At 44.7% G+C, this 25,602-nt stretch overlaps 1 protein-coding gene across 1 annotated transcript in view; it reads right to left on the bottom strand.

The window, feature by feature from the left end:
* The window catches only part of DLC1 (DLC1 Rho GTPase activating protein), a 228,071-nt gene extending 203,796 nt beyond the window's left edge, over nt 1–24,275 (bottom strand). Inside the window, exon 1 of the mRNA XM_066632836.1 lies at nt 23,250–24,275. Within this exon, the coding sequence (XP_066488933.1) occupies nt 23,250–24,275 (1,026 nt within the window). The remainder of the gene's footprint in view (nt 1–23,249) is intronic.
* Nucleotides 24,276–25,602: the final 1,327 nt, after the last annotated feature.

The raw sequence follows: 25,602 nt of genomic DNA, 5'->3' as shown, positions 1-25,602 counted from the left end.
GGAAGACACAGACCTTTTCAGGTTCTTAATGAATGTGTGTGTGTTGGGGGGAGGGATGACCGATTCTGCTCCTAACTGCTACAAGGTCAAGGGTTCCATGTTGAGTGATCTGTTTCAAGGGAAAATGGAGGGTCCCAGATTGCAAGGTAACCGATTGCACTTGTGTAGGCTCCATGCACATAGAATGTTGAATATAGAAGCCAGTGAACACTGTCACAGCCACCATGATCTATGTGTTGATTTTTACTTAGATGAACATCAGAGCAGGACTTTTGGTACACTCAACTTGGATAAAATAGTTTTTAGTCCTGATACCCTGCAGTTCAGTGTGACTCAAAGTACAGTGTATTCCAGCTAAGAAAACAGGCTGAGATGACGTACTGCATTGATGGCCTCTTAATTTAGTGTCTGATGTCCCTCAGGACCAAACCTAGAAAAAGAGAGCAGATTTGCAGAAAAGGGTATCATCATGACTCACAGCAATACAGTGTTTGTAAGGCAGGATTCCTCCTTCCAGTTCTACAATTCAAGGATTGAATAAGGCCATGGACTAAGGTCCCACCCTACATACATACATACGCGTACTATCTATCTATCTATCTATCTATCTATCTATCTATCTATCTATCTATCTATCTATCTATCTATCTATCTATCTATCTATCTATCATTTCAAAACTCAAAGGTTAATTTCACTTTTAGTATCTTAATTGCTCTCCTTATGGATCGGATAAAATAGCCTTGTTGTGTTAGCCTGGTTGCCTTGCAGTTAATGTAACACCTGGGTCAGAATAAGGCAATGGGCAGCCTGATCCTGTGCAGTCTAGCACTGGTACTCCAGCCTCACCACCGGTGCTGAGTGTTGTAAAAGTGCCATAGGGCACCCTGGCACCGGTGGTGAGGCTGCTGAGCCAGTGGAGAGGTCAGTGCCAGTAGACACTGGGCCTCGGTGCCAGTGGACATGTTGCTGAAGTGCTAGCCAGTAAATCTCCCCGCCACTTGGTGGGTAGACTTTTCAGGGTGGTAGAAGAGTGGAGGGAAGGCGAGGAGGGGGCAGAATTGAGTGGGGGAGGGAGAGCCGGTGAGTGGATCAGGCCCAGGAGGGGGATGGGGCCGGTGGTTGAGACTTCTGCCAGATCCTATCCCCCTTCCTGAGCTACAGAGCCCAACATGGGTCTCCTTGGTTCTGTGCCAGCTCAAGGACTGGTGCAGATCTAAGTAGACCCAACAGGGTCAGCCACACTCGACATGCAGTAAGGGAACCTCAGTTCCCTTATCCTGAGGAGACCTGTGACACCTGCCATAGCTCCACAGGATATAGCACAGGCCATTTCAGCATTGCTGTTCCTTGTGGCTCCAGTGCAAGAGTTGCAAGCATGCAGCCCTGTTTGTTATTAACTAGAAATGCAGAAGAAGAATAGCAACAGGTCAGTAAAGTTTGCGTCTTGCAGATGCACCTAGGAAAGCTGAAGCTATCTATGTCTTCCTTCAGTCAAACTGGATGAGGCTGATTGTTGTTTTTCCCAGAATTGGACATGAAAGGTGGTATTAGTGGCTCTGGCTGAGTTAATTTGGATTCCTTAAACTGGAACTCCCAACAACAGACTGAGAAGGAAAAATCTAGTGTCATAATGGGTGTGATTGTACTTCATTAGGCTTCAGACTGAATTGCTCGATGCCTGAAAAAGCAAATTTCAAACAATGTTGTTTTGTCTTTGTGGTGATTAATGAATGGTGATTCATTTTGAAATTGGTGGAATGGTGACACCCTTTGAAATTGTTGCTAATTTCATGCATTGAGATAGCAAGATAATCTGTTTGTGCCTACTGGCTTTTAACCCATGTTTTGGAATACACAATATTTCCAGCTTCTGGACACTTGTAGATTGAGTCACAGCCTGACTTACTTGCAGGCATTGTGAATTGAGGCCCGAACTCTGCATAATGTGTCATTTCCCCCCTCCCCCACTCCTGGTCACATCTCCACCTCCTCCTCTTCCTTCTTCTACCCCAACCAGCCTCTCAGTCAGCAGTCCCCAATGGGAGATCAGCTTGGAGTGTACCTTTAGTCTTTCATTTCTGCCAGGTTTTCACTTCCAAATCATACCCTGCTAATTCTAGCACTATGGGGGAAAAGAAATGGTCACCTGTATCTTTTCTCTTATGGAAGTAAAAGCAGCTGGAGATGAAAGGGTTAAGATGACCAGTACATGTGATTGATATAATGCACAACATGAATCCAAGTGCCAGGTTGACTGTGGAGAGGTGCAGGCCTGAGGTCAGGGGCAGGGCACCAGGTTATCTCAAGGCAAGTAACTCTAGAAACCAGCTGGAGTACAAAGTCTTGTAAGAGTAAAAGAGCTGATGTAGAGAGATGGCTGGTTCCCTGCCTTTTCCAGTTGATAGGCTACTTAAACACAAGTAGGCTATACCTTTTCCAGATTTCCCTAGTGGCTTGATACTGACAAAACCAAAAAATGTGCACTTTCCAAAAGAGGGGGTGTCAGGATCCTGATAAATGGTCACTTCTGTTACCTATGAAAGAAAGAAGGATCTGATAAATCACCACTTCTGTTACCTATGAATAGCCCAGGGAGTGTCAAAAGCTCTTTATCCAGCCCATGTGATAATTGGGCTCTCCCAGCACAGCCCTTTCAACATTGTCACTTCTGCTAGGGCTCTTGGAGGGAGAGAGGAACACTATGGCAAGGAATGCTATGAAGGAAGATGCAGACTAAGAGAGATGAGCAAGGGAGATGCTACCAAAGTGATGAGCCAGCCAAATTATCACACAGGCCACCGTTTTCAGCATGCTTCTGCTGATATTGTTGACACAGAATGGCAGTAGCCCTCTAGGGAGGGCCAGGTCCCAACGTTGGTGCTCAGTGTTGCAAACATGCCGTATAGCATGGCTGAACCAGAGCCTGGATCTCTGGGCGAGTGCCAGGCAGGGGAATGGTAAGTCTGGGTGGGAGGGGGCCCTTCTGGGGTGGGGGAGGGTGGGAGAAAGTGGGGCAGGAGGTGGAAGCGGGATGGGAGGAGGCAGAGTTGGTGGCAGGCTCTGTGCCATATCCTGACACCCCCTTCTGGCCCAGGAGACCTGACACATGGGTGCAGATCCAAGGAGACCTATTGGGGCCACATGGGGGGGGGGTAGGGGAATGTATGCTCCCTTATGCTGAGAAGACCTGGTGCTGCTTCCTAGCCCTGCTGGATGCAGTGGTCGCCTTTTTGGTGCTGCTGCAGCCCTGGGTACTGGGAAGCATTGGACTGAGCTGCCCGATATGAAATTGTCTCTGCCCTCTTAGAGATGCAAGGGATTGAACCTGGGTCTTTCTAGATGCAAAGCAGATGCTTTTTCCACTAGGCTAAAACTCTTCCCTACATAAGAACATAAGAAGGTTGTGGGCAGCGGGAAGCAATTATAAATCAAGTACAGTCGTTGAAATTACATAACTCCTTCAACGAGGTTACAAAATTAAAACCACTTCTTTTTACTAATACAGTTCATCAATAGTTAAAACTACATTTGATGTTGTAAGTTTGCAGCTGTAGTTTAAGTAGCTGGGACCCATCAGAAATCAGACGCTGGTCTCAGCTCTGTCACTGTGCATACCTAGGGTTCTAGGGTACCTAGAAACATGGTGTTTCATCAAAAGGGCCCTTAAATGGTACACTTGCAGCAGAAGAAATGGTATTGTCTGCACAGCTGGACAGTAATCCTTGATTGACCTTCCAAAATTTGTCATATGAGGACTTGGCATCAACTCTTCCAATTATTGTGCCATCTGGTTTGCACAAAAGCATAAATATTGAGTTGCTTCTGCTTTATGTTCCGCTCTCGCTCTTAAATTTTATGGCCCCAATTCTTCTGTCCTGCGGTTTGCAGTTGCTAATCATTTCAAATATATTTCCATGTGTTTCTACAGCAGCACAATAAAGGTCCATGCTGTGTTCTTTTTTTAGTACAAAAAACCTCAATTGTATATATCCAGTCTTGTCAGCTGATTAAATATTTAGACAGTTATCCTGAGTCCACTTTGGCTGCTTCAATCCCACAGACTGAAGAAATTTAGGCAGTTTAACAGTGAGCTGAATTGCAGCCATTCAGTGTGACCCAAAACACAATGACTCAGCAGTAAATCCTATTGAGGTCTATGGAACCAACCTACCCATAGGATTGGAGGATTCCACTGGGAGTTGAATAATCATCCTGCTTTTGATCATTTTAATCAAATAATTAATCAAATGTAAATAAATATGCATATTATGAAATCTTAGTCTCCGTCACCCAAACCACAAGTGCCTCCATGACAACGCTGAAATGAGAGCATAAACATGCCGTTATAGGAAATTGGAAGTGAACTATGCTCTTTTCAGACATTACTGGTTGTGCCTCCTTAATGGGGGTTTGGTTCCAAAAACCGTTCCAAATTTTGCAAAATTTTTGTGGTTTTTTTGCAGTTGCGTTTTTTTTTTTGCAGATTTTTGCAATTGCAAAAATTTGCGGTTGACCAAGTCAGAACCGGAAATGATGTTTTTCTCCAGAAGTGATGCAAACGTCCCTTTAAAACCATGCAAACAATGGGAAAAAATGAAATAAAGCTTCCCATACCTCGTGCAGCAAGCTGGAGGGTGGCAAGGCAGTCTATGGTACTCCTGGGGAGCTATTTCCTGATGGCACTGAACCCCACCCCCTTGATGCATGCTCATGGAGCACATACAAAACTGAGGCGGGGATTCTGTGATTTCTGAGGGGCTGCCATCTGCAGGAGAGGAGGAACCCAATCCAGGCACCTGTGTGAAGAGTGCAGGGGCAGCCTAGAAGGCGTGGAGTAAATGATGATATCTTTTGAGCAGGGTTGGGGGCTTTGGGACGAAGCATGTGTCAAGCATAAGGTGCCTGGTTACACACGCTGACAAGCTCACCTGCGGACGCATGGAGGAAGCTGAAACTTTTTCCTTGTCTAAATGTTCTTAAATGTTCTTATTTTAGCAACTCCAGCAGCCAAAGACAGTGGATGTTCTCAGCCAATCACTTCTCAGCAGCGCCGCTGGGGATGGAACTTTTGAGCTCAGGATGGCCTGTGGCATTGGTGGAGGACCCCAATGAGGTGTGCAGAGTGGCAGTGGCGGTGGTGGCAGGGGGGGAAGGGGACCACAGTCTAACCTTGTGGTTAGTGGTTAAGTGGGACATCCACTAAAATTGAGTATTGGGAGAGTTAGGACAGACAAAAGAAAATATTTCTTTACTCAGCATGTGGTTGGTCTGTGGAACCCCTTGCTACAGGATGTGGTGCTGGCGTCTAGCCTAGACGCCTTTAAAAGGGGATTTGACAAGTTTCTGGAGGAAAAATCCATTATGGGGTACAAGCATTATGGGTTACAAGCCATGATGTGTATGCGCAACCTCCTGATTTTAGAAATGGGTTATGTCAGAATGCCAGATGCAAGGGAGGGCATCAGGATGAGGTCTCTTGTTATCTGGTGTGCTCCCTGGGGCATTTGGTGGGCCGCTGTGAGATACAGGAAGCTGGACTAGATGGGCCTATGGCCTGATCCAGTGGGGCTGTTCTTATGTTCTTATGTTGCGTGTGTGTCCCTCCCCAGCAGGAACCAAAGTGGCTGTTCTGTGAGGTGTAGGGCAGCTCCTTTGGTGGGAATACAGGATTGTGGTGGCACAAGACAGAAATAGCTTTCTGGGAGCACGATAGACTGCCCTGCTGCCCTCCAGGTAGCTGCAAGAGGTATGGGAAGGTATGGGAAGCTTTATTTTGTTTTTTTCCCCTTGTTTGCATGTTTTTAAAGGGACTTTTTCCATGACTCAATGCAGATAGCTGTGGCCGCCCTCGTTGAGTCAAATCTACAGATGTAAAATCTGCTAATAAAGAGGCATGACTTGTATTTCGTACAGTGTGGATGCAGCGCACACAGACAATGTTCGTGACAGTGTCCGGAAAGGCATGCTTTCCAAAAGTGTCAACATGTTCCTAACAACTGCCCCTGGTCCCTTTAATCAAAGCATTTGCCAAGAAGAGACAAACTGAACTTTTTTCTCCAGCAGCCACGATCAGAATTGTGCAGGCCGATCACTGTGGGGGCAAAATACTAAAGCCCACTTATTCCTCCTGCCACAGTTTCACCACACTTTGTGGACCCCTGCACACTATTTATAAGGGACAAAATAATCATTGAGCCCTGTTACACATTTACTGTAATGCATAGTTTGGCCCTAAGACCCATGGGGAAGGTTTCATCTCACCCAGATCAGATGGCCGTCTTCAGAAAATAGTGCTAGTGTAGACACTATACCCAGGTACAGTGTCCATGACAGTGCACAAGAAAGCTTCACCCTGACATGCTCCTAAACCTTGCCTCTGTCCACCACATCTGACATCTCTGTCACTGTCACATCTGGTTTAACCCTTGAGCCATATAGATTCTATAGCTCTTCTGAGATGGGAGGTAGTAAAGAATCACCATTGTTCCAAGTGCATACGTTAATTTTCTCTTCCATGCTATAGTCTAAGGCTGAATAGCTTTTGCAAGGTTTTGAAGCACTGCGGAAACATGCAAATTCAGTTAGATCATTCTGAGACAGAGGGACAAGCTCCTACACCTGGAAACCTGATCCACTAATGGAAGCCCCCATCTCTGTTTTTGGTCTTAGAAAACTGCAGTTTCTCAAGATCTCATTCCGGATGTTTCTACATTTTTAACAGCAGGGCCTTGCTCAAGTAGGGTGGCACTGGCGATCCTGGCCCCTGTGCTGCCCAGGGCCAGGACCACAGGGTGTCAGCCCCTGCCATCTGGGGGCCTTTGGAGATTTGGGACACCATTAAAAGGCAGAAAATTAATGTTTTCACAACCATAGGAAATGCCATTTGATCTTCTTCCTCAGTTACCAGTGCCTTGGTCTGCCTCTGTTTGCTACAACAATATCCAATACAGGTAGAAATGGGACTCTGTTTGGAATTAAAAATTGGACGTGGCTTTGGAATTTAAAGGCTAAGAATGTAGGAAAAGTTGATTGATGGGCAGTATGCTCATAGCCTACAAAGTATTTAAAGGCTAAAAATTGTCAATATTGCTCTTCTCGGTTCCCACTTGTTCAGGACTTTTCCCCCATTTATTGGCTGGTATAACCACAGTGCTAAGACTTAGCTGTCCAGAGATCCTTTCTCCTTTCTCCCAATTCTCTCACACTGATCCACGGGGCCAAGCGGCTGAGAACAAGAACTAATTGCAAGAGCCGCTTCAGATGTTCCAGCAAAGTGTCGACAGATGAAGCAAGAGGGACTTGCACTTCCTGTCTCCGTGCATCCAAGACTCATTCCAAGGCAGAAGATGTATGTTCTCTCAGCATGGGGCCAGAGTGTGCAGCTCTCCATGAGGAATATGCACATTTTCCACACATACCATGTGAGACAAGGGCCAGAAGACTGGAGAAAGGAAATGCCAAAAAAGAGAGGCAAATCCTGTAATCAGCAGCTTTGCAAGATGTTGCACAGAAAGAGCAACAAACCCTTGGATGATTTTTCTGTGATTGCTTCAGAAGGAGGCCAAAGTGCTCACCTATCCACTTCTTGAAGTATTGCTCACACTCTGAATTGGCTTCATGTGCCTTTGTGGCCTGCTGCAGATCTGGTTGGCTATGCCACACTGTGATTTGTTCTATTCTCTCCATGATTCTCAATTGGCTGGTATCACCAGCAGCATTCCTGGGGTTTGTGCTGCCCTGGGGCTGCCCCCTGACGTGCTGCCCCCTGACCTGGAAGTAATTGAGGTAACATGATGACATCAATTCTAGGTCTCTCGGAGTGACTGCAGTTGCTTGGATCAGCTGGGCTGCTTGGTTTTTTGCACTTCAAAGGAAAGCAGAAAAAGTAAGCAGTCTGGCCACTCTGAGCAACTACAGTCACTCAGAGTGGTTGCATGTTGCTCGGAGCAGCCGCCCTTTCTGCTTTGAAAGAAGTGGGTGGCAGCTGTGAGTGACCACTCCAACGCTCTAAGCAGCTGCGGGGAGGGGGGGAAGGGGTTGCAGTGGATTGTGGCAGTGCCCCCCATAGGTGTCAGCTGGAATCACTTGCCCCCACTGAACCCTCTAGGTAAACTAGTGGGTATCACCCATGGCAGCAATCCAGGGAGAATTGCCAGGTTTCTCAACTGACTATTTGCCCTCCATGAAGTCATCACATAACCAGATCTAATTGGCTATGAGATGTTTGACATTACTCTGCTTACTATAGTCCTCTTTATTTATTTGCAGTGTAACAGGACACTGCCCATGCATCATTGTAACTGTGGACAGTGTCCAGTTACAGGGGATCAGGAGCATGTTGCACTGTCCCTGGGGTTAATATGCTCTGCCCCCAACCCATGCTCTTCTCAGTTACAACTTCAGTCTGCACACACTATACCCAAGGGAAGGCAAAATCTTTCTGTGATTTAGAACACTGGTTGCAGAGCGCCCAGCATTTCAGCTCAGGGAAGAAACTATCTCTTAGTTCAGTGTTTGTCTCTATAGTGAAACGCTGTACCCAGGAAGAGGGGTGGGTGGAGTTCTAGGCCGGCACTCTGTCTACACTGTTATAGTAAACCCTGAACAGTAATCCCCAGTTGGCTGAGATTGCACATTCAACAGATCAAAGGAAAAGATATAGTGATGTTGAAGCAGCAGCTGATTAAACAATGGCAGCATTACAAAATTGACAGACAAATTCAGAACGTAGTAGTTGGAGGGAAATATTTTCCTAATCATAACTACCAAATGGGCTGAACGAGATTTTGGACAAGTCTGGAATTTAGGAAAATTATAAAAAGTCGTCCACCCAACTCTGTACACACCCCAATTTTCAATATACATTATTTGAAATTAAGCATAATTTTGAAAAGTGCATTTCTGTAACTTGAATGAACCATTTTTTGGAGCCAAATAACGCCCTTGATCTTTATATCAAATATACCTCTATCCCCTAATCTTTCTACCAAATGGCACTTATAGAAGTCATTATTTATATGAAATCAACTTACCAGAAGGCAAAAAAAAGGAGACGTCTTCATTTAAGTGTTGTGAATGATCTAAAGAAAGTTGGATCTGAAATCCATAGGACTCTGCCTCTAGACACACATGCACAGAAGAGCTGTCTCTGTCTCTCTCTCCGTGTGTTCTGGTGGTATGGGCAATTCTGGTTCAATTCAGATGTTGCATTAAACCATGGCTGAGGCCAGGAGGGTAGCACAGGGCTCACTCACAAGTGCTATCACTCCTCTGTTACCAAGGCTTGGAGTGTTGCCAGGAGTTAAAACCAACACAAATAATCCAGACTACAGAATCAGGCATCACCTTTTCCTTCCATCCATTGGGATGAGTGCTAGTCTAAGCCGAAGGTGGAAACGTGCCAAGGATGAGTCAAGTAATGGGTGATTTCATAAAACACTTCCCCATTCATTAAAATGTTTATCACATTGTTAACACACAGCGAATTATGCTTCTAGAATGAGTTTAGAGTGGGATCAATTAAAAACAGACAGTTTCAAACCCTAACAAAAACACAGATGGGCTGCAAAGAAACAAAACACGCAGATGTAAAAAAAAACACACCAAAACTAAAATGTGCTGTTAATGCATCAACAAGGGAATATAGGAACAGCTGTGAGGCACATGATACCTAAGCTTCCTAGTTTAGGTAGTAAATAAAAATAGAGACAAAAAGTGATGAAACGCAGGCTGTAAGTTGCTAAGACTACACAGTAGGACTTTAAAACACCTGCTTGTCACCACAAAGCGGCAATAAAGACAGAGGGAATGATCATATCGCATGCAGTGTGTCAAACTTCAGCCTGGATATGGCTGAAAGAGAAACAGACATTGTTCAAACATGGGAAACCTGCTATCTCAATTACAACACCCCACCTTCAGAAGGAGCCACTGGAACCAGAGGGAAATTGGGCAGCTGCATAGGTCTCCATAACAACAACAACAGTATTTTTTCCCTGAATTTAAAGGACAATGGGTTCTTCAGGAAGAAGAAGAGCAAAGCTTTTAGCAAGAAAAACTTGTTAAGCTAGAAATGTCAGTGGTCAGCATTATTCTACATTAGATCCTGCTTAACCCTGGCCCGTGGGCTGGATCCATTGTTCCAAAATTAACCTTCTGGGCACACTGTGGACGGGGTGAAGCCTTACTGTTCTGCGCCACAACTTCTATTTGCTGCCCCCAGTTTTTCACAGACTTGCACCAGGCAGCACCTTCTGCCCATAAATCTGGATGCAGAGCCTTCTGGGGCAATAGGCAGCCCAAGCAACTGTGAGAAAATAGGGGGCAACAAATGGGGGCTGCGGCACAGAAAGGCAAGGCTTTGCTGCCACTGCACAGCACCCAGAAGGTTAATTTTGGAGTGCAGTGGTATGCAGTTTAGAGACCGCTCTTCTACGTAGAAGACTGAGCAGGCTCTCTGACATCAGCTGCCATTTAAACTGGGAAGGCTGATGTCTTGGAAGAAAGTCCACGAGCACAGCTCTGTCCGCAACCTCATGTTGTGGTATGTGTTCCGTTCAATTTCCACCACTGCTTTCCTACATGTAAAAGCACCCTTAGAAGATACGGCATAAAAACAAACAGCCACTGATTTGGGGGCACCTGAATAAGATTGCATTTGCTGTCTGGATCATCAAGAGTGAACATCCCCTAACATGAGCTAGCACATTTCTCTCTGGACATGTCTGCACTACATATGCTTAATAGTCTAATGCCATTTTAATTTTCATGGTTACCCAAAACAATCTTCCAAACTGTAGTTTAATGAGGTCCTGAGAATTCTCCATTAACAGAGATTCCCAAATGCATACGTTCCCAGAATTTCCCTTGGAAGAATGAATGATAATCCAACCATTTAGATCTTTGATGTAGTTATGTTCAGTGACAGCAATTTTCAAACAGGGCACATTAATGTGCTGTGAATTGTCCACAAGTGTGCTGTGGGAATTTGGGGAAGGGTCATATAGCAGTAGGGCCATTGAGGGATGTGAGCCCCCCACCATAATGTGGTGTGCCTCGTCAATTTTCAAAAATCCAATGGTATACCTTGAAAATTTTAGCACCTTGTGAGTAGGCCATAAGTGAGTAGGCCAGCTGGATCAGGCCATAGGCCCATCTAGTCCAGCTTCCTGTATCTCACAGTGGCCCACAAAATGCCCACCATGAAATAAAAAATTGAAAATGGCTGATCTAAGTAATGAAACAGATTACAACCAAATTTTCCCCAAAAGTAGTTCTGTTCACACAACAAATGTATGTAGAATGAACTATGGACCAGGGAGGAAAGCAGTATTGCACCTGTTGGCCTCACCCCTCACCTGCATACCTTGATGCAGTGGCCTGAATGTGCCTACATACCTTCCCCCATCTCCACTGTGCATTCAACACACATCTGTTTTGTGAACAGGGTAGAGCCTTGGGGGGGGGGGGAAGTAGTGGAGCACTACATTATTGAGGATCATACTTCCTGCCAGTCCAAAAGTGGCATCAGTGCACAAAAAATATACATTGCAGTGTTTATGGTTTTTGTTGGATTTTCTTTGTACAACCGTTAACAAAAGGACCATTCCTTTAAAAGCCATCCGCTTCTACAAATCCTCTCCAGAGACTTTTAAATCCTGTACAGCTTTATGTTTACCAGACTCTCCTCCCTCTCTGGAACAGGAAGTTGAGTGGGGGTGTTGACCTCATCAGATCAGGAGGTGGTCTATTCAAAAAGATTCCAAGGCTCTGCTCTCTTCCTGATTTATCAGATAGTTGGGTCAATAAATAAATTCTCTTCTGTGTTTTCTTCACAGCTGCAAAACAACCAGCTGAGTCCTCTGAGAGCTAATTACTGGATCTTTTGAGTTGCCCCTTCAAGGACCGTGGATTAGTTTTCTGTTTAGCAGATTCCACCGCAATGTAATGAGACAGTTTAGTTGCAGGAGCCCTGCAGACTGAGGAGTGGTTTGTTCAAGTGAAATTTAAACTCTTTCCCTCCCCCGCCACTTTATAAAATTCTCTGCTACTAGAAGTTTTCCCATGGACACACAACCTTTTGCTGTTTATAAAAAAGATAAGGCGAGTGTGAATGCGCACAACAAAGCTAGCAGGAGGCAAATAATTTGGTGCAAATAATAAGATTTGCTTGTACAATTTGGGGTGTGGGAAGTTAGAAGCAGTTTGTACTTTGCTCCTCTAGCTACTGGCTCCCTTATACATTTAGGTTGTTTTATTAATAGTTGTTAATATGAGTATTTATGTACCACTTTTTAACAACAACCAAAAAACGTTCATAAAGTGGTTCACATTCTAAAAAGGACACAAAAGAGTCACCAGCAAACAGCCACTGGCTAAGATGCTATGCCCAGTTGAATAGGGTGGCTAGAAACACACAATGTCATGTGACATCTTCCTGAAGTGATTTGTTGGATAAGGACCTAATACTGAACCCTCCCAGTGCTGGCCCTAAGCTCCAGTGCTGACTCTGGGTGCTGTAAATGGACTGTAAAGCATGTTTAGGGCACCTGGAGAGTAGGGAGTGCTTGTAGGCACTGGGCCCATTGCTGGCAGGAGGAGGACGCACTACTGCCAGGGGTAAGTGAGACTGCTGGGCAGCAGTGGGGACCATGGGGGGTAGGGGAGAGTGGAATGAGGACAGAATGAGGGTGGGGTGGGGGAGGAACTGGGGCAGGAGGGCGTGGGACTGGCAGAATCCTGAATTCTTGGTCAGGCTGGAAGGCCCGACATGGAAGCTCTTGGGTCTGCACCAGCAAAATAGCTAGAGAGGAGACCCATTGCCGGGGCCAAGGCTTTCTTCAGCAGAAGGGGACAATAGTCCCCACCACTCTCCTCTCCCCCACATATCCTCTTCTGTCACATTTACCCTGTTTCATTTCCAATCTAAGCGGTGGGAGGAGCATCCAGGGTCCATATATTTATGGCACCCCCCATGAATTATTTTGAGTAATAGCCATGCCATGAATAATAATAATGCCCCAAAAAGAAATGCAGACAGTGAACATTTGATCTGAGTGTGTGTGTCATGCACACACACACACACACACACACACACACACAATTTGTAAGTTTATATATGTATCTTCAAATATATAATCACACCAATCAGCAACTAAAAAATATTTTTAAAAAACCAGAAATTAACAGCCAAGGTCACCTTCACCACATCTTGGGGCTCTGTGATACCACCCTGTGGCCTGGCACCTTGGGCTGCCCCCCACTCCCCGACCACCCTCTTCGTAGGCCACTGAAGCAGGCCTACCTTCGTAGGCCTACCTGATCACTAGGTAAGGGGGAAGGATTTGACGTGCTGGTCTTGGACAAGGAGGTCTTAGGCTGGCTCTGGTGTTGTTCCCATAATGCTCTAGGAATGTGGGAAAAATCTTCCATTCACATGTTTTTGCTTTTGAGCATGTTTCATCCCCCCCCCCCCCAAAAAAAAAAAAAAACAGGCCAGATATACAGCTGTAAAACTTAGTAAAGCCTCCAAATATTAGGTAAAGTAATTTCTCAGAAGGCTACTTCTGGAGCGGCTGCAAAGAAATGCTGTGATGATAAATAGCAAAGATACACATTTCCTTTCTGATATTACCCCTGAGAGCTCTGAATCAAGTGCCCAGAGGGCCTTACTTCGGCAACATGGCAATGACATCAGTGGAGGCTACTCCTTGAGTTTTTGAGGCAGACCAAAAGTGGCTGGTCCCACTCAGAGATCACAAGAGAACACAAAGGTCTTTAAACTATTATAGTTTTGAAGTGGCAGACTCTGGAAAGCGTACGCTTGAAAACCTCTTCCTATTTCAGTTGTGCTGTTAAAATGGAAACACTGTATAATCTCGACACATGGCAAAGAAATTTCTGTTACATGTGGCTGCTCCTGGAATAATGCAATTTTCTCAAATGACAAATGCCAATTTTTTTTTCCCCCACCAGCAAAACTTATTTTTAACTTTCCCAGGAAACAGTTGAGAGAGCTGAAACCAGTTGTCCTTTCACCTTTGGAGTCTTGATTTTATTCCAGACAAACAAACTGGAGCATTGTTCTCAGCATAGATGATTTTCCCTTATACCTTAACAGTGAAAACAGAGAACGGAGACTGTCGAGTTTGTTCACGCATAACCTAGAATCCCAAAATTATTCTTCATACATGGTAAAAAAAAATCAATTCAAACAGGCATTACGGATGTGAACATGTACCAAATTATGGATGTGAACGTGTATGTGCATTTTGATATTTTGTCTGATCTTGGAAGCTAAGCAGGGTCAGGCCTGGTTAGTACTTGGATGGGAGACCGCCTGGAAATACCAGGTGCTGTAGGCTTATACCATAGTCTCTCGAGACTGAAGGTTGCCAACCAACCAATGTGATTGTGTGACATTTTAAAATTTGGGTGCAGTGCTTGGACTGGACAGTTGGATGCTCTGGTAGCTGAGTGCCTTAGCCAGCGCCCAACTTGGCCACCCCTGATATCCTGAGAAACTAAAATTGTACTAAGAACTTTCCAGTGCTTATTTCTAGAAGGAAAGTTTCAAGGCCATTTCCTACATGCATTCCATGATGCCACCTCTTCTGGGACCTTTTGGAAAGAAGGGTAACTCAGTGGCAGAGGTCATGTCTTCCACACAGAGGCAGAAACATACCCAGGGACTGCAGCACCTGGTGTGGTGATGACATGACATCACACAGTGCTGTGATATCACTGCTGCTTCCATCTGTGCCACCTCCCAGCCCAAGAAAGCAGCCTGCTCACCCGGATGTGGTAAGGCTACCACGCTGCAGGAGTGCTGAAAGAACAACCTCTTGTGGCTCTCCAGCTTGTCACCACCCGCCCCAGAGTCTCTGCCGCACAGCTGAGATGCAAAAGTGCCTGACTTGGGTGTATTCACGTCACATCTTGGCCACTTTAAGTATTGAAAACTTTCTTTACTTCATAGTTTTCCTTGGCCCAGGGTATCTTTCCTCTCCTTCAGACCTCAGTTAATATGATAGGTTAAACAGCTGCAGAGTGGAGGTAGCGAAACGGAAATTATGTCACTGCCAATATTCCAGAATAAAAGAATGCGCACCATTACTAAATGGCTTAAATACCATTTGCATAATTTCTTGAAGTGCTAATTATGATTATTACCATCACAAAGAGTTCATTGGCTATCAAGTAGACTGGAATCAGTTGTGCAGAGCGACCCTATGCATACAGAAGTAGATTTCACTGAATTCAGTGAATTCCTTAGTAGCCAAACAGCCCATTTCTAACATACAAAACTGGAAGTGGTTCACAATCACATTTTGAAGCTGGTCTGAGATGTGGGGAGGTTTTCAGAGAGGGCCGTGGTTCCCTGCACCCTCTGGAGGGACAAAGCAACCCCCAGGAAGTATCCCCCAAACCCTTGTTTTTACACCCTAGTGGAATGATTGCAGGAGCTCTGTCACTGCCCCCCACCCTCTCCCTCAAAGACTTATGGTGGCCCAAACTCTACCAGAGAGTTTGGGAACTGTGGCACTACAGGGACACTCCTCCATTTTCCTTGCAGCCGTCTCCCAGATGGGCCTCAAGACAGGCATCTCAAAAAAAATTAATTTCTTCTCCCCCCCCTCTACTAACTAATGCTCTTTTGTCATCTGAGCCCCCTGCTAAATCTATAGCCACAAAATCCAGGGCTTTGAGACATTTCAGCTTGAACCTCTAGAAAATGAACAGCGATGCTTTTTTATGTTCACCCTGTATGCTTCTCATACTCCTGGGTCACTTTGTGAATTGTTCCATGAAAGCAGAAAAAGGGACTGTTGGCAGTAAGGCTGGAAAGAAGGGCAGGGATTCACAGATGTGGGTGAAGGCAGGAGTGGAGAAATTCCAATTTAACTTTGAAACATTAACAGGAAAAGGAAAAAAAAAAGTGGATTTAATACAGGAAAGGCCTGTTTAAGGATCGAGCAAAACTTAAATGCCTGAAGCAGGAAGTGGGAGGAGGTGCAGCAACATAGTTTACACCTGAACAAAGTGTGCCATGAAAGGGCTGCAAACTGAGCTTCCATGCACATGAAGGCAAAAGTTATGCACATGGATCCTCTGGGTGTCCAGCTCCAAGTTACAACATCATACGGATACCCTGGGGCACCTGAAGAAGTGTTAGTATAGGCCAGCCATTTTTAACCACTGTGCCATGGCACACTGGTGTGCCGTGAGTAGTCCACAGGTGTGCCACAAGAATTTGGGGGAAAGTCATTTCTTAATAGGGCCAATGGGAGGTGTGAGCCCCACTGGCCGCATGGTGTGCCTTGTCAATTGTCAACAACCTGGTGGTGTGCCTTGACCATTTTAGTGCCTTCTCAGTGTGCCGTGAGATGAAAAAGGTTGAAAATCACTGGTATAGGCTGTCATTGGCTCTGAAGGAATGGATAAAACCTACCAAGGAAATCAGGAATGAATCAAGACACAAAAGGAGAGCTGAAGATGGGGGACTGGGGCCCTGATCCTGTGGTTTGTGCACTGGTTTCCTGCCAGCATGCTCTGTCACAAATGTACTGCAGGCCCAGCACTGGGTAGCAGAGAGGTGAGTGGGGGTGTGGATGGAGGTGCGGGGAGGTGTTCTGGGGCAAGTGGAGGGCAGGAGGAAGATGTAGCGAGGGAGGGAGTGAGTCAGGAGGGGCTCAGAGCTCAGGTCCGCTCTGAGCTCAGGTCCGACAGAGCTCAGGTCCGCTGGATCTGGAACCCTGTGTTGGGCCACATGACCTGGCATGGGACTCCTTGATTCTGCGCGATCTAAAGAGCCACCACAGAATCGAATAGCCCCATTGCAGGGCTACTTCCCTTACTCAATGGAAGGGGACAAATGTCCCCTTCTACAGAGGAGTCACTGACGGCTGCATGGTGTGCACATGATACCATGGCAGTCATTTTTTGCATCTCAGCAGCTCTGCACACCCAGCAGCTCAGGATTGGGTTATGACTCATAAAGACGTATAGCCAAAGATAAGTTATGCGGACTCCTCGACTTCCGTTTACACTAGTTCTTGCCTCCAAATCTGCCATCCCAGGCTAGCTTTTGCATTCATGGCCAGGAAACCAAACCAGATGGCAAAGAAAGTGAATGTAGTATCGAGGGACAAAAGAAAGCCTAGCAATAATTCCGCAAGCTATGTGATATTGAACATTCATGGAGCTTGTATATTTGCTTAACTTTTCTCCTCTCTTGCTCTACTTAGGCAACAATGTATTGGGAGAAGAGATCATTTGAATCATGACTGAAGCACCATCCGGATCTGAGTGCTCTAGAAATAAACAAAGCCATGATTAGAGAACAGCCCTGGAACAGCTCAGTGTTGAGTGATGCACTTTCCCTAGTACTGATTTTCCCTTTCTGTAGTTCCAAGTGTTGACAACTCAAAAAAGAAAAAAAAAATATTTTCAATGGATTGTATCCAAAGAAAGTCATGACCAAGTCTGATTGTAATTAAGACATAAATTAAGGGTCCAAACCTTTGACCCTTTTATGACAGCATAGCTCCTGATGCCCCAGGTATCTCCTGTGCCCCTGGGTGCTGAATGTGGCTTCCCTGAGCCTCAGAAGACCTCCTGGGGACCTTAGAAAGGCACTCCTGGTTTTCATAGGCTTGGAGAGGCCTAGAGAGGCCACAGGGGGTGAGGATTTAAAAAAATTTTCTGCCCCCAGTTGCCGGATGCCTTAGCTACACTACTGAAGGACAACGCCTTTTCTATTAGCCGTTTGCTACTGCTTCTGCATCTTTTTAGATTGTGAAACTTTTTGGGACATGGGACTCATTTAGTAATTTGATTCTCTCTGTAAACATCTTTGTGAACACGTTTGTTGCAAAAAGGTATACAAATATTCATCATCATCACCATTTGTGGCTTTCCCTGATAAAGCATGCATCAACAATAATGGGGGGGGGGGATTGGAACCTTGCTCACATGTATTTTCCAGGGGAAAAATGAAATTTGTATGTACTGTATGTCGGAAATGGAGGCATGTGTGCATGTTTACAAATATTACTGAAATGATACTTTGTACTCATCATCTGTGTCCAGTACAATATATCTGACCAGGATACATAAACCCCATCCCAAAACTTAGAATCACTTCCTGAAATTATGAGGTGGCATGACTCTATCATAGCCCATTATTTGGTCCTTCAATTTAACACCAATGATTCCATTTTTGGGAAACTAAAACTATCACAAGAGTAAAGAAATCCTCTGTAACGACTAATGCTGAAAGTACAAATTTAAGAAAGCTCCAGAGAACAAGTGGTGCCTAATTTGGATCAATGCACAGAATATAAAAGGTGGGAAAGCTGAGTTTCCTCAGGAGCGAGGTGGATTAAATATCTTGACATGTTGCACTGAGGATTACATGTTCTGATTCTTGTAGCGGCTCCTGCTAAATGTGCCATTTTGAAACAGGGCAAAAAGAAATGGTTAACAATCAGCATGCACTCATGCGACTGGTATCAGTACAATTTTTTGGTTTTGGTTTGAATTCAGACCCCAACTTGGAATCGGTTCCAGCCTGCTAGACAGGTGCACATGAAGTATTCACAGTTTCATTTGCTGCCTGACTGTAAGGAAGACAGTTGAATACCTCATGCCTGTGCATGCAACCTGTGAAGTTGCAACATGCCAAAGACCAGTAGAAGGCGAGTGATTCTCATGATCTGATCTTTATGCATTTTGTATGCACTTGTGCCTTAGCCTCAGGAATTCACATTCTAAAATGCATTTCGCAGCAGCAAATGCGGGGTCAAAAAGTAGTTTGTTGTTTTGGGGCTCAAACCCTACTTCTGCCTTGTAGCCTATGACCTTGATCAAGTCACTTGTTGCCACCTAGTTCAACATTCTCTTTCCAATACTGGCCAGCCAAAACGCTCTAGGAAGCTTACACTTGGGGCACAAGGACAAACCACTGCACAACTGTTTGTCCTTGGCAGTAATAGGGTGCTGGATGATTGTGCCCTGGCCAAATGTTGCATTCTGTCTGGACTGCCCAAACTGAAAGTAACAGGTGACAACATCATCACAAGTTACTTCCAGTGGTGCTTTCAATAGGTGGACCATGCAAAGTGGTATGGCGGGGAACAAACATTGAGAAACGCTGTATGGAGGAAGGTTCTGGCCTTCCTGCTGGTGATGTGGTAGCGGGAATCTTCATGAGCTGTCAGAGTGATCTTTGTGACTGCTGGGAAACAGTTAATGCTGGTGGAATGCTTGTTTCATCAGTGTTAAAACCAAATAGAATTAGGTTGTAAGAAAAGCAGAATTCTGCAACTGCATTGCACACTTTGAACAAACATACACAGTGTACGAGTGTTTTGCTTAAATTATTCTGTTCTTGTAGTGACATGGCATGGGAAAGAGACGTACATGATACTGAAGTCCAATTCTTTGCTTACTAGAAATCTTATTCAGCCTCCTTCCCCATGCTTCTCAAACTGACATGATACCCTATGGGGGAATCTTCAGGGATTTCAGAAAAGAAGGATTTGTAATGGTTTTGCTCATGAGGAATGTACGGTACATCAATTACTTTCAAGAACTGAAATGCTGGCATGTTGTTATAAAGCCATATATAAAACTGCATTTATTACCATTTTAGGCAGCTTTGTTTCTCGACTTGAGGCGTAACAGTTGCACTTCTCGGGTTTGCAGTCTAGACAAAATTGGCAGCCTTGAAAATTTATAGCTGCAATGCTGTCGCAAAAATGTGTCACAATTCAAATTTGCATAAAGGTTGTACTGTAGTGGCCTGGAATCATTCCCTTCATGACCAAGTTTTGTTCGGCACTTGTTTTAAATTCTTTTTAGATTGTTTGAAATCCATCATGCGTCTATCCAAACATAGCTGAAGTCTGTGGGATAGCATTCCAGGGCTTCCAGAGGGACAGCGATAATATTTATAACCATGTTTGCATAAATTCTAAGTACAAATTACATAGTAATCTAAATAAATTAAACAGAAGGCCACCACAATATACATTTGAATGTAAACAGGTTAGGGAACTAAATGGTGAGATTTCCACTTCTTTTATCCAATTTTGTCCTAGATGCTTCTAGTGTTAGGTACATTAGCTGTGATGCTGATTTCCAGCCACCAACTTAGTCCTTCTATTTAGTTTTTTCCTGTACAGTCACTTTCATAGAACTGCCTTTTTATCATGGTCATCATGATTTATAGATAGCCATAAAGCTTTATTTGTCTGCATATATTTGAGTGTGCACCCTTGGTTAGAAACAAGGTTAGCTCACAGAGTCAACCAGCTGAGCATCATTCTTCTGTGAGGAAGAGAGGAGACATATATCAGCAGGAGGCAATATGGTGTATTGGTTATAGGGTTGGGCTAGTCCCCAGGAGATTCCGATTCAAATCCCCACTCAGTCATGAAGTTCACTGGGTGGCCCTGGCCAAGTCATTCTCTTTCAGCCTAACATCCCTCACAGGGCTGTTGTAAGGATAAATGGAAGGAAAGGAGAAAGGCAGCAATGGGTTGGGAGAGGTGGATCAGGTCCAGGAAGGGGGCAGGTTTGGTTTCAGTGGTGGCCACTGAATCCTAGCCCCCTTCTTGGACCGAATCCTATGGTGCAGGTTCAATGAGCCTTTGCCAGTGAATTCACTAGTGCAGGTCAGAGGAGACACCCCCTCCCCCCGGGCTGCAAAGGCTTACCCCTCGGTAAGGGAACAGAAACATCTGTGACTGCCCCCCACTTTGGCATCGCTGCATTGGTGATGGGGGGAGAATATGATTAGGATGCTAAAATATCTCTGTATTCATCCAAGGTTTCTCTTGCCTTCCTGACTGTTAAGGAAACTGGTAAGATTCTCCCAGAATTCCAGGAGCCAGAAGAAGGCTCCTATTGACTTTTCATTTGATTTGATATATTTTCTATTGTCATTTTGTGTTATATTAGCCTCTTTGAGCTCTGGGGGAAAATGATTTAGAGCCAAATGCTGAGCTATGCACGTCAGCTTACTGCCGGCACACACTGCCACAAACATTCCATAAGGCATGTTTGCAGGGCTTAGTGCTGGCCCAGCACCAGAACTAGCCCAGCACAAGCCTGTGCTGGGCCCGTGCCGGTGGGAGGCCAGCGGGAGGCCAGCGGTCTGCTGCTCGGCAGTCACCCGAACTGCCTGGTGGTGGAGAGGTGGGGGGACATGGGGGGAGGCAAGAAGGATGCATTCTGGGGCAGGGGAAAGGAGCATAGGGTGGAGAAGAAGCATGGCAGGTGGAGGAAGTAGGGAGGGGGGCGGGACCAGTGGAGCTTGGCTCTTGGGTCGACATGGAACTCTTTCACTCTGCGCCTGCTTGATAGCGGGCACAGAATCAAGTAGCCCATTGTGGAGGTAATTTCCTTACCCAGGGAAAGGGGACAAAAGTCCCCTTCTCCTGAGGAGGCAGCAGAGGCTGCCCAGGGCTCATTGGATGCCACGGCTGCCATTTTGGCTCAACAACCCCATACTATGGGTTGTTACAACTTAAGCAAAGAAAGACCCAGTATTTTCTTCCATGCAAGAGTGCATAGAATTGCTATTGTACGGAACCCAATGGAACTTATCAAACTGCTCAAAAGCCGTTTGTTTGAAGCTCAAAAGATGCTGGTTCTGACTGTTTATAGATCTTGCTAATAAAGATTCAGTAAATTCCACCTATTAAACATTTTGCCAAGTGTTAATGTCTCTGTGAGAGAAGGTCAGCCTAGCAATTCCAGATGCCTGGCAATACCGATTATTGTGTTAAGCATGCCACAATTTGAAGGGGCACCCCGTTTCCCCATCACCCCATTTGGAGGGGCACCCGTTTCCCCATCACCCCATTTGAAGGGGCACCCCATTTCCCCATCACCCCATTTGGAGGGGCACCCGTTTCCCCATCACCCCATTTTGAGGGGCACCCCATTTCCCCGTTTCCTGCCTGGACTGAATCACTGGATGCTGCTGATCTTGTTCATCATTTATAAAACGCAGACACTGGGTTCTGCTTTTGCTCCTCTCTCTGCCTAGGAATCCTAGCAACAGGCAAAAAGGGAGAGTCAGCATTCTGCTTCACTACTGCTGTCAAATACTGAGGAGCTGAAGGTTTTAGCCACAGGCACCACCATCTACCTTTGACAGAGTTAACACCACATCCAGTGGGGAAAAAAAGTACATTTACAATTTAATCCACAGTCCAGCTGCAAGCAAAATTAATCCTTCCTTGTGAATAAGGATTTGGGGACTGAAGAGGAATCTTGCCACAAAGGATTTCAAGTGACTCACCTCTCCTCTGCAAGAACTTTTTTTTTAGCTGTCATGAGAGTGCTTTCTCATGTTACCATCATTGCCCTTTGTAGCTATTGGCACCTCGGCACTGGAACACACAAACCCTTTTCTCATTAGCCACTTCCTTGAGCAGCAGGATTCTCAGGTGTATTGAAAAGGAGGCCAAGCCTAGGGGTGCTGCTGGTGACTTGACAGTGACACAAAGTTGCAATTCAGACCAATTAGTCCAAGTGAATGTGAGAAGAGCAGAGGTGACTAACATACACACGTCTGGCCCTGAAGGCATCCAGCCACAGTCAGCAATTCCAGAAAGCATATTTAGTCTCAGAATCTCAAAGCCGTTTACCATCCCCAAGGACACGCATGCAGACTTGGAGTGCACAAGCTCCCCAGACAAATTTCATTCAACTTCCTGAAGTCTATCTTCCCTCCATACAGATTTTTCACCTTCTAAATGCACACCAATTCCATAGCCAAAACTGTGCTAACTTAGAGCCATGTAATGCCCTCCTGAAATTTTTTTTTTAAGTCTTATTGGAATTGCTTTGGTCTCTATAAATATATACAGATGTTTTATCTGAGCAGACCCTTCCAAGTTCACCTCAAGTTTTACTGCAGGTGAAATCTAGTGACAACTCTGGTTTTAATTCTGTTTGCGTTGAGTAAAGATCTTGCCAACAGTTCTTTGCTATAGTGCTTTGTTGTACCTGTACAAGAACCTTTAAGCACCCTGAGGTCCCACTGAATGAGCGTTCACCGTACATTGGGTTCCACCCATTGCTTCCTACTGCTGTTAATAGCCACCATCTATGTAGGTCAAGAAAGCAAAAACATCCTGTAAATCACAGGGGAACACTTTAGACATTGGAAACTTTTATACGTAATAAAGGTTTTGTTGAGTGACTGACACTGGAAACTTTTGAAACATCTTACCTTTCTTTTGCGCAGTATGACTTGACCATCCGTAGACTCCTGCGTGGCCATATTATTATTTATGTAAGTCACACCTTCCACTAAAGACGTTCTCATGATGCATTTGTCTTGAGAATCTTGAGAAACTGCAATACCATTTTGATCCATATTAGTTTCCTCTGCTAGGAAATGAGATCCAGGTGACGGCACAAGACTGGAGTCGGAAACTGAGGGTGTTTGATCATTATTGTGAATACACTGACATGGGGAAAACTCATCAGGAAATATACTGAAGATACTTTTTTCAGTCCCATCTTTAGAAGCATCCAATTCCTCACACTGTTGTCCAGCCACATTATGGACCTCTTTCTCCCCAGGTGTATTTTTTTCCAAAGTTGGAGACTGACCAACATTTTCTTTTGGGGCATCTTCATTGAAATTGTGATGAAGTCCCAGATTTTCTCCTCTGCTGTCACATCTGTCTTCCTCTCCATTTGCTGGTTTGGGAACTGCCTCATAATTAGGTTCATTGATTTTCTCAATCAGTCCAGAGATGCGATGACATTCCTCCTTAGCTTCCTCCCTTGGTTCAACACTCCTGAGGAGTCTTGCTCCTTCCAAACTGCCCTTTTCACCTGACACTTCATCATGAGTGAAGTGGTGGTTGACTCTCTCCAGCGAGAGATTCATGTCCTCCTCAGCATTTTCACCCTCGATGGAAACACTGACCAAAGTTTCCGTGCTGTCTTCCAGGGAGAAAAAATCTTCTTCCTCTTGATGGTTGTCATTTTCATCCACCTCTTTGGAAACATTCCCAAGGAGCTTGGGAAAACCTACCAGCTCCCCACCACAAAAGCAATCAGGCAAGGAAGCACTTTTTTCTTCCTGGCCTCCACTCCGGATGCCATCATTTTCCATACCTGCCTGCACGTTATCAGCTATTAGGCCATGTCTGCATAATATGTTATAATCCAGAGAACCAAAGGGCAGGCCCATCCATTGGGTCACATGCTCTTCCCAGCTTCTTTTTCTGATTGCTAGAGACATGTCATAGTACTTTAGCCACAGGTTCCAAAATGCAATGGCAACACAGCTAGAGGAAACATCCTGGCTTCCATGAAAAGATACGCAGAATGAAATGGTTTTATCTCTTGAATATCTGTTAAAAAAGAAGAAGAGGGACACATTATTTCCATGTCAGAAAAACATGCATATTTGAAAAAAAAAAATATGCCAAAACAACAGTAAGAACATGAGCTAGGAAGAAAAATTTCAGAAAGCTGTCTTGCAGAAAAGCTTTAACTGTTTTCAAACAAACAAGACAGAAGCTATAATTGAGCATAGCCTCCTTGCTGATTACTTCGTCAAATGGAATAAACAGAAAGTTATAAACAACTTGATGGGAAGGCAATTGGTTCTGTAAGCCAAATTTTGACAATGGGTCTCTCTTCACTGCTTCTGTCATAAGACAGCTATTTCCATGGGCTTAAAAGGCATTAAAATCTTGTGAGTTTTTATACACAAGTCTACATTTCTTATTCATGAACATAAAGCACAGAGGTTGGCTTTAAATGTTTTGAACTTTGTCTATATCCTAAACTGCTGATCTATGTTGTTAAATTGGTCAATTGATATCTAAGGCTGCAAGAGTTCAGAAAAGTCACCTAATAGTTTGTCAAGAAGTGTATGTCCCTTCTGAATTATGCTTTCCTTTCCCATCTTTCCTGCTTTTAGTAGGCAATTTGATGTTTCTAGAGCTAACAATGCAAATTATACCTACAGCACCTACAGAAAGCCATTCCCACCATATATTGGCAGCGGACCACTTGACAGAATGATTTGGAAAACCAATCTATCCCTGAATAAGAAAGTTCACTTTGGCGTAGTTGATTTTCTGTCTGGGCTCCAGGCAAATGGTTGTTAAATGGCGAATCATCACATGATAAGCTTGGATGTGCAAATAATCCCATTAAAAAGTCATCATGATCTAGGGCTGGTTTACATATATATTCTCCAGGTTGGAATTACACCCCATAATTAGATGTTTCCCTGGTATTGATACAATCTCTATTTCTAACCAGAAGCTGAGAGTGACTGTTGTAAAGCATCATGTGTGAGTGATAGGAAAGTTATATGTGTAGTTCACTGTTGCTATACATGTGATGCATACATGCACAAGCTATCACCTGACAGTACAGTCATCAAGTAAAAAACACATGTGAGCAACTGGTCACCAGTGCCATGATCTGTATTTACTAATTCAGACAAAAGGGGCAATGTGGATGGCTTAGTAATGGCAGCTCCAACCTCCTATGCTAGTTGGTTTAGTTTCTGCTTTATAGAGCTACCACCAGTGGTAGAAGCTGCTGCCCTG

Source organism: Tiliqua scincoides, chromosome 6, assembly GCF_035046505.1.
Source record: "Tiliqua scincoides isolate rTilSci1 chromosome 6, rTilSci1.hap2, whole genome shotgun sequence".
NCBI lineage: Eukaryota > Metazoa > Chordata > Lepidosauria > Squamata > Scincidae > Tiliqua > Tiliqua scincoides.
Note: the sequence above shows the minus strand (reverse complement) of the source record. Positions and strands in the feature narration are given on the sequence as shown.